This window comes from Puma concolor, chromosome A1 (assembly GCF_028749965.1).
Source record: "Puma concolor isolate L17-30 chromosome A1, mPumCon1.1.hap2, whole genome shotgun sequence".
NCBI lineage: Eukaryota > Metazoa > Chordata > Mammalia > Carnivora > Felidae > Puma > Puma concolor.
In genome coordinates this window covers 122,888,818-122,903,719 of record NC_141667.1, presented here as the reverse complement: position 1 = coordinate 122,903,719, position 14,902 = coordinate 122,888,818, and the positions used below count along the sequence as shown (strand labels likewise).

Here is a 14,902-nt window from a genome sequence, read left to right as displayed (position 1 = left end):
GGAAAAGAACGGAGATTGCACAGCAGGCATCAGGGATCAGACCGCTGCTGTGCCAGACTCTCAACCTCCCCGAGCGCCAATGACTTCTTAAACGGGGCTGTGGCCCCCATGTCGGGGTGTGAGATGAGGGTTAGATGAGAACACACAGGCGAATCTCAGAGCTCACACGAGGTGCTCCTCGGTGAATAATTCCTTTTCAGCGGCTACGCCTCGGACGCTTCAGCCCCCGGGGCGCGGGAGGAGGGGCGGCCCCCACCCCGAGCGACTGCTCGGCGGGACTAGGGCGGCGGCGCGGGGCGAGGCCGGGCCGGCCCGAGGCGCGCGGCGCGAGTCGGGGGCGGGGCGGCGGCGCCGCCGCGTCGTCGTCGTCCCCGCCTCCTCCCCAGGGGCCGCGTCGGAGCCTCCGCGGCGGCGCTCACAACCCGAGGAGAGCGGCTTGCCTGGAAGCGGCGGCGGCCATCGAGACCCACCCGAGGCGCGACCCTCTCGGCCTCCGCGCTCCCAGGCCGCTGTGCCCGCGTCCCTTGAGCTCGCTTGCTCACCTTTCTTCTCTGCGGCCAGCTGCGCCATGGCGTTGGCGTTGGCGGCGCTGGCGGCGGTGGAGCCGGCCTGCGGCAGCCGGTACCAGCAGGTGAGCGGCGCCGAATCCCTCCCCGGACCCCGGACCGAGGGCCCTGCCCGCAGGCCGCTTCAGGCCTCTCCGGCCCAGCCTGTGGCCGACGCGACGCCGCGGCTTGACAGGCCGCGCCGGGCCTGGGCGGGCCGGGCGCGCCCCGGGCTCGGATTCGAGGCTCGGGCCCATCCCTCGGCGACCTGGGGCGGCACTCGGGCTGTGGAAAACCTCTGCCCCGCAGCGTTTTCCGCAGTTCCCGCAGCGGGCGGGTCCCCGAGGACCCCGAGGGTCGGAGCCCGAGACCCTCCGGAGGCATCGGCCCGGGGGCATTCAGTGTTCCTTTTTCCACCTTTGGTTTGATGTCATTGGAAAGAAAAGAAAAGGAAAAAAAAAAAAAAAAAAAAAAAAAAAAGCACGCCTGAGATGGAAAAGGAAACTAGGTGGAGAGAAAAGATTAAAATCGCTGCTACTGCGGCCGATAGCTCCCCGCAGCGAGATGCGATTGCTCAGGGTTTCAGAGCCTAGTCTGTTTGTGGAAACCCATCCCCCTCGTCTCTGTTTTAAGACAAAAGTCAAAAATGAGACGAGAGGCAAGTCCACAGTTTGCAGTAGATTTGGAAAAAGGCGATGTTTTTTTTAGCTGGGGCCAGCCCCAAAATGTCGAGCTTCGTTGAATGCTGCAGGGCGTGTGCCTGGGTGTGTGTTTTAAAAGCTTGGAAATGACGTTTAAAGAGATTTAATAGCATGGCTGGGGAGGAAATGTATAGGGGATGATTGGAGTATTATCTGGGTCATAATTTATAAATTGAGGCCCTGGGGAAAAGAGCTGCTTGTTTTACTCGCCTGTGTATGTAGCTGGGTTCCCCTCGGAAATTCACAGTCTGCCCGGTTTTTAGTGGTATTTGACCTAATACTTCGTAGTTGTGGAAATTAAGCCGGGTAGTAACTGGTGTTGATTGGAACCTCAGATAACTGCTTGCATCTTGTCCTTTCAGATGTTTTTGGTATAATTTGCATACAGATGTCAGTCGTGCTTTTATGAAATTAAATGTCCTATCATTGATGATCTACAGTTTTGTGTTTTAGAAATAAGGAGAACCGGTATGATTAAAACATCTAGATTAACCCAGTGCGGCCAGTTACCAGTTTGTTTTGCTGTCATCAGCCCTGTGTTGTAATTTCCTCCCTCCTCCAGCCGGACTCCTGAAATGACTGGTTAAGAATTTAGCTTCTTGGTTTCATAAACACGCCCAAACTGGCAGTGCAGTCTAGTCCTTACATCTCTCACTGTCTGGGGTCTGGTACATGCTTTTTTGTATGACCTTGGGCATGGCTCTGGGTTCCTCCCTATTTAATCAAATACAAGTGACAGTTGTCACTTAACTGTCACCACAGTGTTCAAAAAGCTCATGTACCCCACAGTGTGTTCTAATTCTTTTCATCCTGCCTTGGGTAAGGCAAACAAGCAAAAAGCTGTGGCTTTTCTTTGTACTGCCATCTTCTTGAGCTATTAGGTAATGCTGACATATTGCTGGAATACAAAAATTTTGCTGCTGGAGTATTAAAACTATGTATATATTTCTTGGAGTACTTAATAGCTTTAAATAGGCAGAAGTGAAGTATGCCAGGGACAGGCTGTCCTTATTTTATTTTTTAAAAATCATTATTTTGGAGAAATAACTTCCAAAAACAGCATGAAAAAAGAAATAATCTTCCTAGAAAAATTGCAAAATATGAAAGTCAACCTCGTCTAAAAAACCCCACAATGAAACCTATCCCCCATGGGTAACCAGAGTTAGTATTTTGATGTGTATCTTTGTGGACTTATAGGTATGTAAATATACACAAATATAAATCAGTATGCATTTGTACAGGTAAGGAAAGCTAATATTGATTGAGCATTTACTTTGTGGCAATCACAGGACTAAGTGCTTTACATCCATTATTTCACTAATCCTCATAAAACCCCCATGAGGCAGTGTTTGGTATGATTGTATAGATGACAAAGTCAAGACTCCAAGAGGCTACTTAACTTGCTCAAGGTCACAGCTTCTAAGTAGTGATTACAAGGATAAATACACACTCACCTGCTTAAAACACTGGCTCACGTTCCAAATATAGGCATGTGCATTAGCAGATATATGTGTGCCTATGTATTTTCTTATGTACCCATACGTGTATATATAGAGGCACATCTTTGCACACATGTACTGTTCTATGGGCCCCTGATTATACTTACACACATTTTGTGCATAGGTGCACATGTGTATGTTTACATACCGACTGTGCCCCTGTGTATCTTGTTCTGAGACACAAGTGCATTCACAGAGTTGCATATATGTGTCTCTGTTCGCATTTATGTACAGAGGCACACAATACAGGAAATATAAGGTGGGTGAGTATTTTAATGCCTGCAAAGCATGTAATTATGGCTGTGCTATAGTTCAAGTCAGTTGCCTGTTGGTCACGAAGTATGTTCATAATTTTTTTCATTCACTGAAGTTTCTTTTATATACATCATCTGTTTTCCTTAGTATAAATTTTATTTGTGTTTTAATTTTTTTCTTAGTATAAGTTTTTAGAGGTGGAAATGCTTCGTCAGAGAATATACATATTTAAAAGGGTTTTGCATTATAGAATGTTGGTGAATTGTCCAGGCAACTTGATAGGAGCATGATACTCTGGTTGTCACAAAAGGCCGTTCTGACTTCTACTTGATCTGGTTAATCAAATTGAGCTGGTCCTCTAGTAAAGTAAATGCAGTGGAAGACTGTAAAATTCATTACTAAATACAAACACAGTTTTGCCTTTATGGTCTTTTTATCAGTAGGACACCATGTGCATAACTTGAACTTAGCATCATGATGCACAGAAAGTCTGAGCTCATAGTTTCCCTGTGACTTTATTATATTTTTTCCCTTTTTGCATTTTGAAACAGATTGTATATCCAAACATTCAGAAGCACTGTTTCAGAGGGTCTAGGTAAGCCTGAGAAACTTGTTATGTGTTGCTCTCTCTGCAGACTTTTATTCCTGTTCATCCATTCTAAGACCTCTTGGCCTCACTAGAATGGATCTTTGCCTGTATCATGAATTTTCCCAGACACTTTCCTAAATATTTTGAGATCTTTGAATTTGAATCTAATCTCAGGGCACAACAATGACCCTGCCATATAGGCCTAAAAATAGACTGTAGAATGTTTAGCTTTCGACTTCACTCATTGCTGAAGAAGTTGACCGCTTATAAGCATCACTAATAATTTTGTATCGTCTGATGACACTGTAGAGCAGCTTTGGGAATGATACCTTTTTGGATAAATTCTTTCAGGATTGCGGAGGAAGGTTTTGAAAGATCACAGAAAGAATTTCATCTCTTCCAAGCCAAACCATATTTATGCTAAAGTGTTAGAGGAAGTCACGATCCTGGAGGAAGGGTGAAAAGTGCCCATGTGGTTTTATTTTTTTATTTTCAAAAGTCACAATTATATCTTGGAATGCCTCTTAGGATGTTATGTCCAGATTTTAAGGTTATTTTGCTGTCTTGGTGGCCTATATGGCCAATGATCAAAGAAAACTTTTCCAAAACTTTTGAGAAGATGGGTAGAGTTGTTTCCATAGTACCTACACCATTTTACATTCCCACCAGCAGTGTGTGAGAGTTCCAATTATTTTTTGGGGGGGTGTGGCAGTGTTCCAATTTTTAACATCTTCCTCAATACTTGTTATTTTATTTTTTTGATAAAGCTATCTTAATGGGCATGAAGTTTTATTTTTTGATTTACATTTCCCTAATGATTAGTGATATTGAGGATTTTGTGCTTATTGGCCATTTGTATGCCTTTGGAGAAATGTATATTCCATTTTTGAATTGGGTTTGCTTTTTGTTGAGTTGTAGGAGTAGAGTCATTTCTTTTTTTTTTTTTTTTTTTAACGTTTATTTATTTTTGGGACAGAGAGAGACAGAGCATGAACGGGGGAGGGGCAGAGAGAGAGGGAGACACAGAATCGGAAACAGGCTCCAGGCTCTGAGCCATCAGCCCAGAGCCTGACGCGGGGCTCGAACTCAGGGACCGCGAGATCGTGACCTGGTTGAAGTCGGACGCTTAACCGACTGCGCCACCCAGGCGCCCCGGAGTAGAGTCATTTCTTAATAATATTTACATTGTCAACTTTTTACCATGAAAATTCCAAACATACTAAAATATGGTGTAATAAATCTATTGTACTCATCACTCAGCTTCAGCATTGATCAGCAAATGGGTAATATTGTTTCATTTATACTCCCCACCATTATTTTGAAGCAAATCCTAGAATGGATGTCATTACATCCATAAATTTTTTTTTTGTAACTCTAAAAGATGTAAGCAGATAGTATCCCATGAGAAATATATCATGAGGGCACTTTTGCAATTTATTATGAATATGGAAACAGGATTTGTGAGTGTCAGGAGCTGTAGATTACAACTATGATTGGTATTTGACTCCCTCTTGGTAAGCAGTGAGTGTTTTTTGTGTAGCAGCAATGATTCTTGCTGATCCATTGTTATTTTCTTGTCTGGTCCTACTGGTGACCACTTCTTAGGGGAGATTTAACCAAGGCAGGTTTAACCAGATTTAACCAAGGCAGAACTCCTTGGTTTGGGTAGGGACTAAGGCCCAATTGAGGAAATCCTGGCATCATTTCAACTGATGCCACTGGCTGGTTTGCCCGAACATAATTTCACATTACTTTATGCTAGACACCCATGTATCATGTTACCTGACATAACCTTGTATTGTGAAATAAATCCTATGAGAGTGACTTTGTATTCTTACTAATTAAAAAAAAAAAAAAAAAAAAGAAGGCCTGAAGAGGTTCAGGTGCCATCTTCTGATTTATTTGCTCTTAGGGCTTTAAAATAATTGCTTTGGTTTCTTAATAATTTATTCTTACATTGTCTTTGAACAAGTACAACTGTTTAGTGGAACCATATACTTGTAGTAGTCGATGGTGCCTGTTTAGATAAAGCAGCTTCTAACACTTTAATTAGAGATTGATGTTGATAACCAGCCTGATGATCTTATCTTTATTCTCAGATCATTTTTGCCACTATAGGCAATTGCTAAATATCACGTATTAAATTTGTTGAGCTTTACATACTCCAGTTGCTACTGTTTCTAGTAGCTATCTAGATAGAAATGCAGTTATGGGTTGTTGCCTTCATCAAGTGTAGTAATAAAGTGAGTGTTATTAGACATCATGTATCACATCCTGCTATAAAAATTAGGATGACTCATTTTTTTTTTGAATACACAATTTATATTAAAAGTTATAAGTACTGGGTCTAAATACTGATCAATTTCAGAATGTTTCAGGTGAAATATTTTCTTACTGATTAAAGCAATTTCTTTCACATGTGTGAATATATATATATATATACACACACACACACACACACACATATATGTATGTTTTGTGTGTGTGTAGATGTATTTTTTTATCCCCCTTAGCAATATTGACAGTTTTTCTTTTAAATTCATATGTTATAGTAATATCAGTTACTAGTTAATGAGCTGCTTGAATAGGATTTGGAGGTTTTCCTGGAAATTGGATGGTTTATGAACAGAAATATAAGAGCTTAGGGAATGGCTTCTGTTTAATAACACTTTGATTTTATTTATTATTCCGTGCTTAAGTGTGTCATTTAAAATTAAACATTTGTTGGGGTGTCTGGGTGGCTCAGTCAGTTAAGTGTCTGACTTCAGCTCAGGTCATGATCTCATGGCTGATGATCTCAAGCCCTGCATCGGATTCTGTGCTAACAGGTCAGAGCCTGGAGCCTGCTTCAGATTCTGTGTCTCCCTGTCTCTCTGCCCCTCCCCTGCTCATGCTGTCTCTTTCTCTCAAAAATAAGCATTAAAGAAAAAAAAAAAATTAAACATTTGTTGTTATACAATGGTACACAGATACTCTTGGTATACTAGAGCCAGACAGAACACTTGTAAAAGAAAGCTTGATTTCCCTCCCAATCTCTTCTCAGAGGTGTAACTGCCCCTCAAGTTTGTGTGCATTCTTCAGGCTTTACAAATTTTTTCCCCCAGGGCACCTGGGTGGCTCGGTTGGTTAAGCGTCCAACTTTAGCTTAGGTTGAGATCTTACAGTTTGTGGGTTTGAGCCCTGCATTGGGCTCTGCACAAACAGCTCAGAGACTGGAGCCTGTTTGGGATTCTGTGTTTCCCTCTCTCCGCCTGTCCCTCTCGTGCTTGTGTGTGCTCTCTTTCTCAAAAATAAATAAATATTAAAAAATTTTTTTCCCTTTCCCTTTTTTTTTTTAAAGTAGGCTCCATGTGCACCGTGGGGCTTGAACTCACGACCCTGAGATGAAGACCTGAGCTGACATCAAGAGTCAGACACTTAGGGGCGCCTGGGTGGCGCAGTCGGTTAAGCGTCCGACTTCAGCCAGGTCACGATCTCGCGGTCCGTGAGTTTGAGCCCCGCGTCGGGCTCTGGGCTGATGGCTCAGAGCCTGGAGCCTGTTTCCGATTCTGTGTCTCCCTCTCTCTCTGCCCCTCCCCCGTTCATGCTCTGTCTCTCTCTGTCCCAAAAATAAATAAACGTTGAAAAAAAAAAAATTTAAAAAAAATAAAAAAAAAAAAAAGAGTCAGACACTTAACTGACTGAACCACCCAGGTGCCCCTTCCCTTTACTTTTTAAAATAAGTCTTTAAAGCATTTTTTTAAATAAACTTTAATTTTTGAAACATTTTTGATTTTTCAAAAATATTGAGAAGATAACAGTTTTCATGTACCCCAGAACCAGTTTTCCCTATTAACATCATTTATTAGCATAGTATGTTTATGACATTAACGAGCCAATACGGAAACATTATTATTAATTAAAATCCATTCTTTATTCAGATTTTCATTTTTTAATCTTTTTATGTTCCACAGTACCATACAGGTTACCACTTTACATTTGGTTGTCATGTTACCTAAGGATCCTCTTGGTTGTGATGGTTTCTCAAATTTGCCTTGTTTTTGATGACCTTGACAGTTTTGAGGAGTTTGAATCAGGTGTTTGTAGACTGTCCCTCAAATGATTTTTTTTTTTTTTGCAGTTTTATTGATAAATAATTGACATACATCACTGTATAAGATTAAGGTGTACAGCACGGTGGTTTTATTTATATATATTTTGAAGCAGTTACAATGGGTTTACCTAACGTCCATCTGCTTATGTAGTCAATTGCATTTGTCTAAATCTTTTTCCATGATTAAATTGGGGTTGTGGGTTTTGGTGAGGAAGACCACAGATGTAAAGTGCCATTTCCATCATATCATATCAAGAATGCATACAACCAACATAACATTGTTGATGTTGACCTTGATCACCTGGCTGACGTGGTGTTTGTCAGATTTCTCTACTGTAAAATTACTCCCCCACTCCCTGCCTTTCATGCTGTGCTCTTTGTAAGGAAGTCGCAGTCTATGTACCATATGCACTTAAGGATTGAAGAGTTATGCTCCACCTTGTGGAGGGCAGAGTATTTGCATAAATTATTCAGAATTTTTCTGCGTGCAACATTTATCTCTTTGTATCTATTTGTTCATTGATATCAGTGTGGACTCGTTTATTTTATTCTTTGAGTTGTGATCTAGTACTATTTTATGCCTCAAATTGTTGCACTTTTGGCCATTGGAACTCTTTCAGTTGGCACTTGTGTCCCTCTGACCTGGCTCCATCTTTTGGTTTTTTTAAGCACTTCCTTGCATTTGGCACCAGGATCATCATGTGCATTTCCTGTGCCACCCTAGAATCAGCCATTTCTCCAGGGAGCCCTGGCTCCTTTAATTGGAGAATGGTGTTAGAAACCAAGATCTGTGCTCATTGCTACTGGGCCCTTTCGGTTGAGAAAGGAGAGAAATATATGTGTGTATACCTATCTGTATGCATTTCTATGTGTAATCACCTGTATCTATATTAAGCTAACCAAGTCTAACCCATTACTATGTGGATCACTCTAGCCTCCTGCCCTGGCCCCTCTGTAAATTCCCATTCAGTAGTGAGAAACCTTGCTCCCACTACCTACCATCCATTTACTTAATTCTTTTTTTTTTCTTTTTTTTTTAAATTTTTTTTTTAACGTTTATTTATTTTTTTTTTAAATTTTATTTTTCAACGTTTTTTATTTATTTTTGGGACAGAGAGAGAGACAGAGCATGAACGGGGGAGAGGCAGAGAGAGAGGGAGACACAGAATTGGAAACAGGCTCCAGGCTCTGAGCCATCAGCCCAGAGCCCGATGCGGGGCTCGAACTCACGGACCGCGAGATCGTGACCTGGCTGAAGTCGGACGCTTAACCGACTGCTCCACCCAGGCGCCCCAACGTTTATTTATTTTTGAGACAGAGAGAGAGACAGAGCATGAATGGGGGAGGGGCAGAGAGAGAGGGAGACACAGAATCGGAAGCAGGCTCCAGGCTCTGAGCCATCAGCCCAGAGCCTGACGCGGGGCTCGAATTCACGGGCTGTGAGATCGTGACCTGAGCCAAAGTCGGACGCTTAGCCAACTGAGCCACCCAGGCGCCCCTACTTAATTCTTTAATTCTAACATACGTGTGGAGTGGTGTCACAAATGTTAACCTATTCCTCTGTGGGAAACAGTTTTCTCAACTAGAGGACAGGGCATATGTACAGTTTCTTTGCTTTTAGGTTTACACACTACTCATTTCCAAAGTTGCTTAGGTCGTACCTTTCCCCTCATCTTTAGTGGGGTTGTTTCATACATTTATAATAGATTGTTAAGAAAAATGATAGGAGTGATTTCTTTTTTTCCCAAATTTTTGTTAATAATCATGTGGTTTTTATGTTAAATTTTTTATAAGTTTTGTTTTTGTTTTTTATTTTTTGTAATCTTTACCCATTTTTTTGAGAGAGAGAGAGAGAGAGAGAGAGAGACAGAGCACAGGCAGGGGAGGGGCAGAGAAAGAGGGAGACACAGAATCCAAAGCAGGCTCCAGGCTCTGAGCTGTCAGCACAGAGCGCAACACGGGGCTTGAACTCATGAAGCATGAGATCATGACCTAGGCCAAAGTTGGCCACTTAACAGACTGAGCCACCCAGGCACCCCAGTTTTATTTGTTTTTTTAAAGGTTTTATTTTTAAGGACTCTCTCCACCAATGTGGAGCTCGAACTCATAAGCCCGAGATCAAGAGTCCCATGCTCCACCGATTGAGCCAGGCGGTGCCCCAGTCATGTTTTGCTTGTAAAAAAATTGCTTTACAAACTAATTTGGAAATAGTTTCAACTTACAAGTTGCAAGAATAGTATAAAATAAATCCGTATATTTATTACTCACATTCATCTTAAGCATTAAGGTCTGATTAACAATGAATACAGTGCTGTAAAAACTGAAAGCACTGTAAGTAAAACCCAAGTCCCTTTAACCTCTACGGTCTTTTTTCTATAGAATTCTCTGCTTATTTTGCTATTTTCTTTGTTACTAAATTGTTCTTAATTTATTTTGTCCTTGTTAAATTTAGATGAAATTTTGTGAACTAGGGAATCGGGAATACAGTGTTAGTATTTTGAAGCTTTCATTTTAGGAGCTTTATGTTGTAACATCCAAACTCTTCACATACCTCTGCGTTAATAAGCAGGTTTGTTGTTGTTGTTTTTCAGTAATCTTTACATCCAACATGGGGCTCGAACTCATGATCCCGAAGTCAAGAGCTCTACCAACTCAGCCATCCAGGCACTCCAATAAGCAGTTTTTGAAGCTGGTCATGTAGACTTTATATCTGGAGGGTTCACTTTGGGCACTAAGTAGAGACTGGGTTAGGAGAACATAAAAGAACTTTATTAAAACATCTAATCAGTAATACTCCAGCTTCTATCATGAAGTAAGAGGTTGTGTGACTGTGGGTGAGAATTTTAACTTCTTATTGTAGCCTTATTTTGTATTGTGTAAAATGAAGTAGTTGGACTATTATTATCACTTTGATTCCTTCCAGCTTTATAATTGATTGCTTTTGCATATAGGAGCTGGTGGCTTTGATCCAAAGAGACAGCATTCTACTGATGATTTAGCAAACGTCTTTTGTAATAATTATTAAAAATTTTTTTTAATGTTTATTTATTTATTTTTGAGAGAGAGAGAGGGGGATGGAGGATCTGAAGCAGGCTCTGCACTGAGAGCAGAGAGCCCAATGTGGGGCTCGAACCCACGAAACGTGAGATAACAAACTGAGCCAAAGTTGGACGCTTAACCGACCACGCCACCCAGGCGCCTCATGAATAATTATTTTTAAAAGTGATGTCAGTAAATATAGATGGTGAGTTTATGCTAAAAGATAAAAGAAATTATACATTGTTTAAAAATGTAGAAAATGTTATCTTAATAGTATATTTTATTTATTTAAAAAAAATTTTTTTTTTCAACGTTTATTTATTTTTGGGACAGTGAGAGACAGAGCATGAACGGGGGAGGGGCAGAGAGAGGGAGACACAATCGGAAACAGGCTCCAGGCTCTGAGCCATCAGCCCAGAGCCTGACGCGGGGCTCGAACTCCCGGACCGCGAGATCGTGACCTGGCTGAAGTCGGACGCTTAACCGACTGCGCCACCCAGGCGCCCCTTAATAGTATATTTTAAAAACAGATGGGTCATTGAGTATAGAATACCATTTTGTAATTTTATAGTACTAGTCAAAGCATTCTGATTGTAAATCTTTCCCTTCTGGTCAGCTTCAAATATTGTATGTCCCAGAAAATAATTAATAATGCTTTTAGAAATCATAACTAAAATTTTTTCAAATAAACTTTGTTTTTTAGAGCAATTTTAAGTTCACAGTAAAATCATCACTTGCTGTCACACAATTTTATTCCTTTGTGATAGAAGCTGGACTATTACTGATTAGATGGTTCTATTTTAAAGCTTTTATTTTATTTACTAAAAATTTTTTAATGTTTATTTTTGAGAGAGAGAGAGAGAGAGGGAGGGAGAGAGAGAGAGAGAAGCGCAGAGAGAGAGGGAGACACAGAATCTGAAGCATACTCCAGGCTCTGAATTGTCAGCACAGAGCCCGCCATGGTGCCTGAACCCATCAATGGCAAGATCATGACCTGAGCCAAAGTCGGATGCTTAACTGACTGAGCCCCTCAGGGGCCCCTAAAGATTTTATTTTTAAGTAATCTCTGTACCTGATGTGGGACATGACCTCATAACCCTGAGATCACGGGTCATGTGCTCCACCAACTAAGCCAGCCAGGCACCCCTGATGAGATGTTTTAATAAAGTCTTTGTAAAAGTGAGAAGCTACTAATTTTAAAAGTTCTAGAGCTTTTTTTTTTTTTTTAAAGAAGTTGGCTCTTTGAGTTATAGTATTCTTTTTTTTTTAACTTATTTTAATATTTATTTATTTTTGAGAAAGATAGAGTGCACAAGGAGGGGAGGGCAGAGAGAGAGGGAGACACGGAATCAGAAACCGGCTCCAGCTCAGAGCTGTCAGCCAAGAGTCCAACGCGGAGCTCAAACTCCCAAACTGTGAGATCATGACCTGAGCTGAAGTCAGACACTTAACTGAGCCACCCAGGTGCCCCGAGTTATAGTATTCTTATTCACTGTTTTTAGTAGTAGCATTTTCAGAAATTTTGAAATTGTCATGTTACTCTTGAAATAGGATAAGAAGAACGATTTGGGGGTAATCTGTAGCCTTGAGGATCTTACATGTGATTGATGGTTAATACTAGGTTGTTTTCAGCAGTTTTGTCCTTCTGTGACTGAATTGTCACAGATAGAGTATTTTAAGGTGTGGTTAAAATCAGTTCTACTCAGTCATGTATGTAGCAGCATTAATTGTCTTAAGCGTGTTGGCCGAGTTTTATTTCAGGTGGCTGAGTTAAGTGAGGTGATCACAGTTACTTGATATTGTGAGTTTCACAGCCATCTTGCCACCTTTCAGCTGTGACCAAAATGATCAGCTGAGTAGAAGGGGAGAAAGTTATGGGAGGTGTGAAAGGTAATCGTTGGCTTATTATGTTAGCATCTACTATTATTTGGAAGGTTAAAATATCTTCATGTGTCAGGTTTAATGTAATACAAATGCCATTTTAAGTTTGACTTCACATTTCAGTGAAAGTATTTAAAGTAAGAATCTGTAATTGTGTTGAAAAGGATCTCAACAATTACCAGGCCATACCTTCTAAACCTGATTTTGTATTTCTCTTAGATTACTTTAATTATTATTTAATTGTCCCTGGTTAATGCTGTAGTTACTTCGAGAAATGAACTTTTTTTCCCTTTAAAAAAATGTACACTGGGCTTCAGATACTATAGTGATATTATAAAAGGTTATTTAATGATGAAGAAAAATTCCACCATGCAGTGAATGAAAAGCTTATTCGATTATTTATATTCACCCAAATGGCTAGAAGGATATTTGAAAGATGGGATTATTGTGGTTTTTAGTTTCTTCTCTATATTTTTGCCTATTGAGTGACTAAAGAGAACGTATTATGGTATTGGTGTAATACTAATTACTTTAATTCAGAGAATGAGATAGCAGATAAAAGACATCATTTTTAGGTGGAAGAGTAGTACCTAGTACCTGGTTCTAGGTAGGAAGCTTCTGAGAAGGTGAAACTTGAGCCTGGCCTTGAAGGATGAGTAAGATGTAGATGGGGGAGACAAGTATTTGGGGGAAGGATGGAGTCTCATGACTTGTTTCCCATGGGGAACATGTTTCAGGTCTAGAGTGCATCACCCTCTGGTCTGGAGGCCTCCTCTTACCTAGCCCCCAGCTTAGTTTAGGTAGTCTGTCCAAAAGGGGGTTTGAGTACTCCCCCCAATAGGTTAATTTCTCCTGAGCACAGTGAGAATCCCCTTTTGTGACACATTTTGTAATCATATCTTATGTTTTAAACTTTTTTTTTTTTTAGTTTTTATATCAAAGTTATATATAGGCGTATAGGTTAGAGTAAAATAGATCTCATATGCTTATTACTAAAAACAGTAGTCTCCTGTTTACTTGCCTATGTCTTAACTCTTTTAACTGTTTCTTTTGCTGTTTTGCTATTATCCTTGTAGCTACATAACATTTTATAGTGTGCTACTTCTTGATTTTTCAGTTTTCAGTGTTTAAAAAAAATTTGACTTAACTGCTATGGGAGGTAAGGATTTATCTCTATTTTACCACCCTCCCACAGCTGCATGTACTACTGCTTCCTTTCTTCTCACTTTTCTGATATAGTTGTGTCCATTATGTGGTTAGATCAATATTCAGCATTTACAGTAATTGAAAAAAATAAACACTGTTCAGGGCTGAAATATGTACTGTACTGTGGTTACTTGTCCTTGCCTGAATGGTACTTTATTTTCCCTGAAGTTAGTAATTATTTTGGGAGTGGGGGGGATGGGTGAAATTGGTGATGGGGATTAAGGAGCATACTTGCTGGGATGAACACCCCAGGTCATGCATGAAGTGCCAAATCACTACATTGTACCCTTGAAACTAATATAACACTGTATGTTAACTATACTAGAATTGAAATAAATTTTATAAAGTAATTACTTTTTTGTTTGCTCAATTTCTATGTACATATCAGAAATTGCTAATAGCACTAATTAATCCTCAGACTTCGACCTAATATTCTCCATAGGTTTTTTTTGTTTGTTTGTTTGTTTGTTTTTGTTTTTCTTTTTTGATATGTTCAAACATAACAGATATTTTATTGCTGTTGTTGAGGGTGGGAGGTATCTTTTCTGGCCATTTGACCCATTCTGGAAGGTTGCTCCCAAGGTCTGCCGTTTCCTTGTTATTCCGGGGGTTTCCTTTCCCAGACTTTTTGATTGAAGCCCCTTTCCTTGATTCACTTCTTTCTTTCTCTCCATTTACTGCCTCATTTTCCTAGAACACAGCCTACAGTGTCTTTCTGAGGAAGAATGCATGGGAAGTTAAGCACCCCCTTCCTTTTTTTTTTTTTTTTTTTTTTTTTTTGACACTTTGCACATCTAAGGCTGTTTTATGTTGTTGTCACACTTAGACTTCTGGTCCAGAAACATTTTCCTTTAGAATTTTGAAGGCATTTACTCTAGTGCCTTCTAAGTTCTGTTGCCATTAGGAAGCCTGAAGCCACTTTTGATGTCTGATTCTTCAGATGTTGCCTACTTTCTCCAGCTCTCTATCTCTTTCACCCTGGAAGCTTTTAAGAGCTTCTTTTTGTCCCCACTGCTCTTAAATTTCACTGTGTTGTACCTTGAGATCTACTTTTGTCCACTGTACCAGACATTCAGAAGGCCCTTTTGGTCTGG

General features: G+C 40.4%; 1 protein-coding gene across 1 annotated transcript in view; it reads left to right on the top strand.

Moving 5' to 3' along the window:
- Nucleotides 1-363: 363 nt before the first annotated feature.
- The window catches only part of NDFIP1 (Nedd4 family interacting protein 1), a 57,254-nt gene continuing 42,715 nt past the window's right edge, over nucleotides 364-14,902 (top strand). Inside the window, exon 1 of the mRNA XM_086701671.1 lies at nucleotides 364-631. Within this exon, the coding sequence (XP_086557797.1) occupies nucleotides 569-631 (63 nt within the window). The 5' untranslated portion in view covers nucleotides 364-568. The remainder of the gene's footprint in view (nucleotides 632-14,902) is intronic.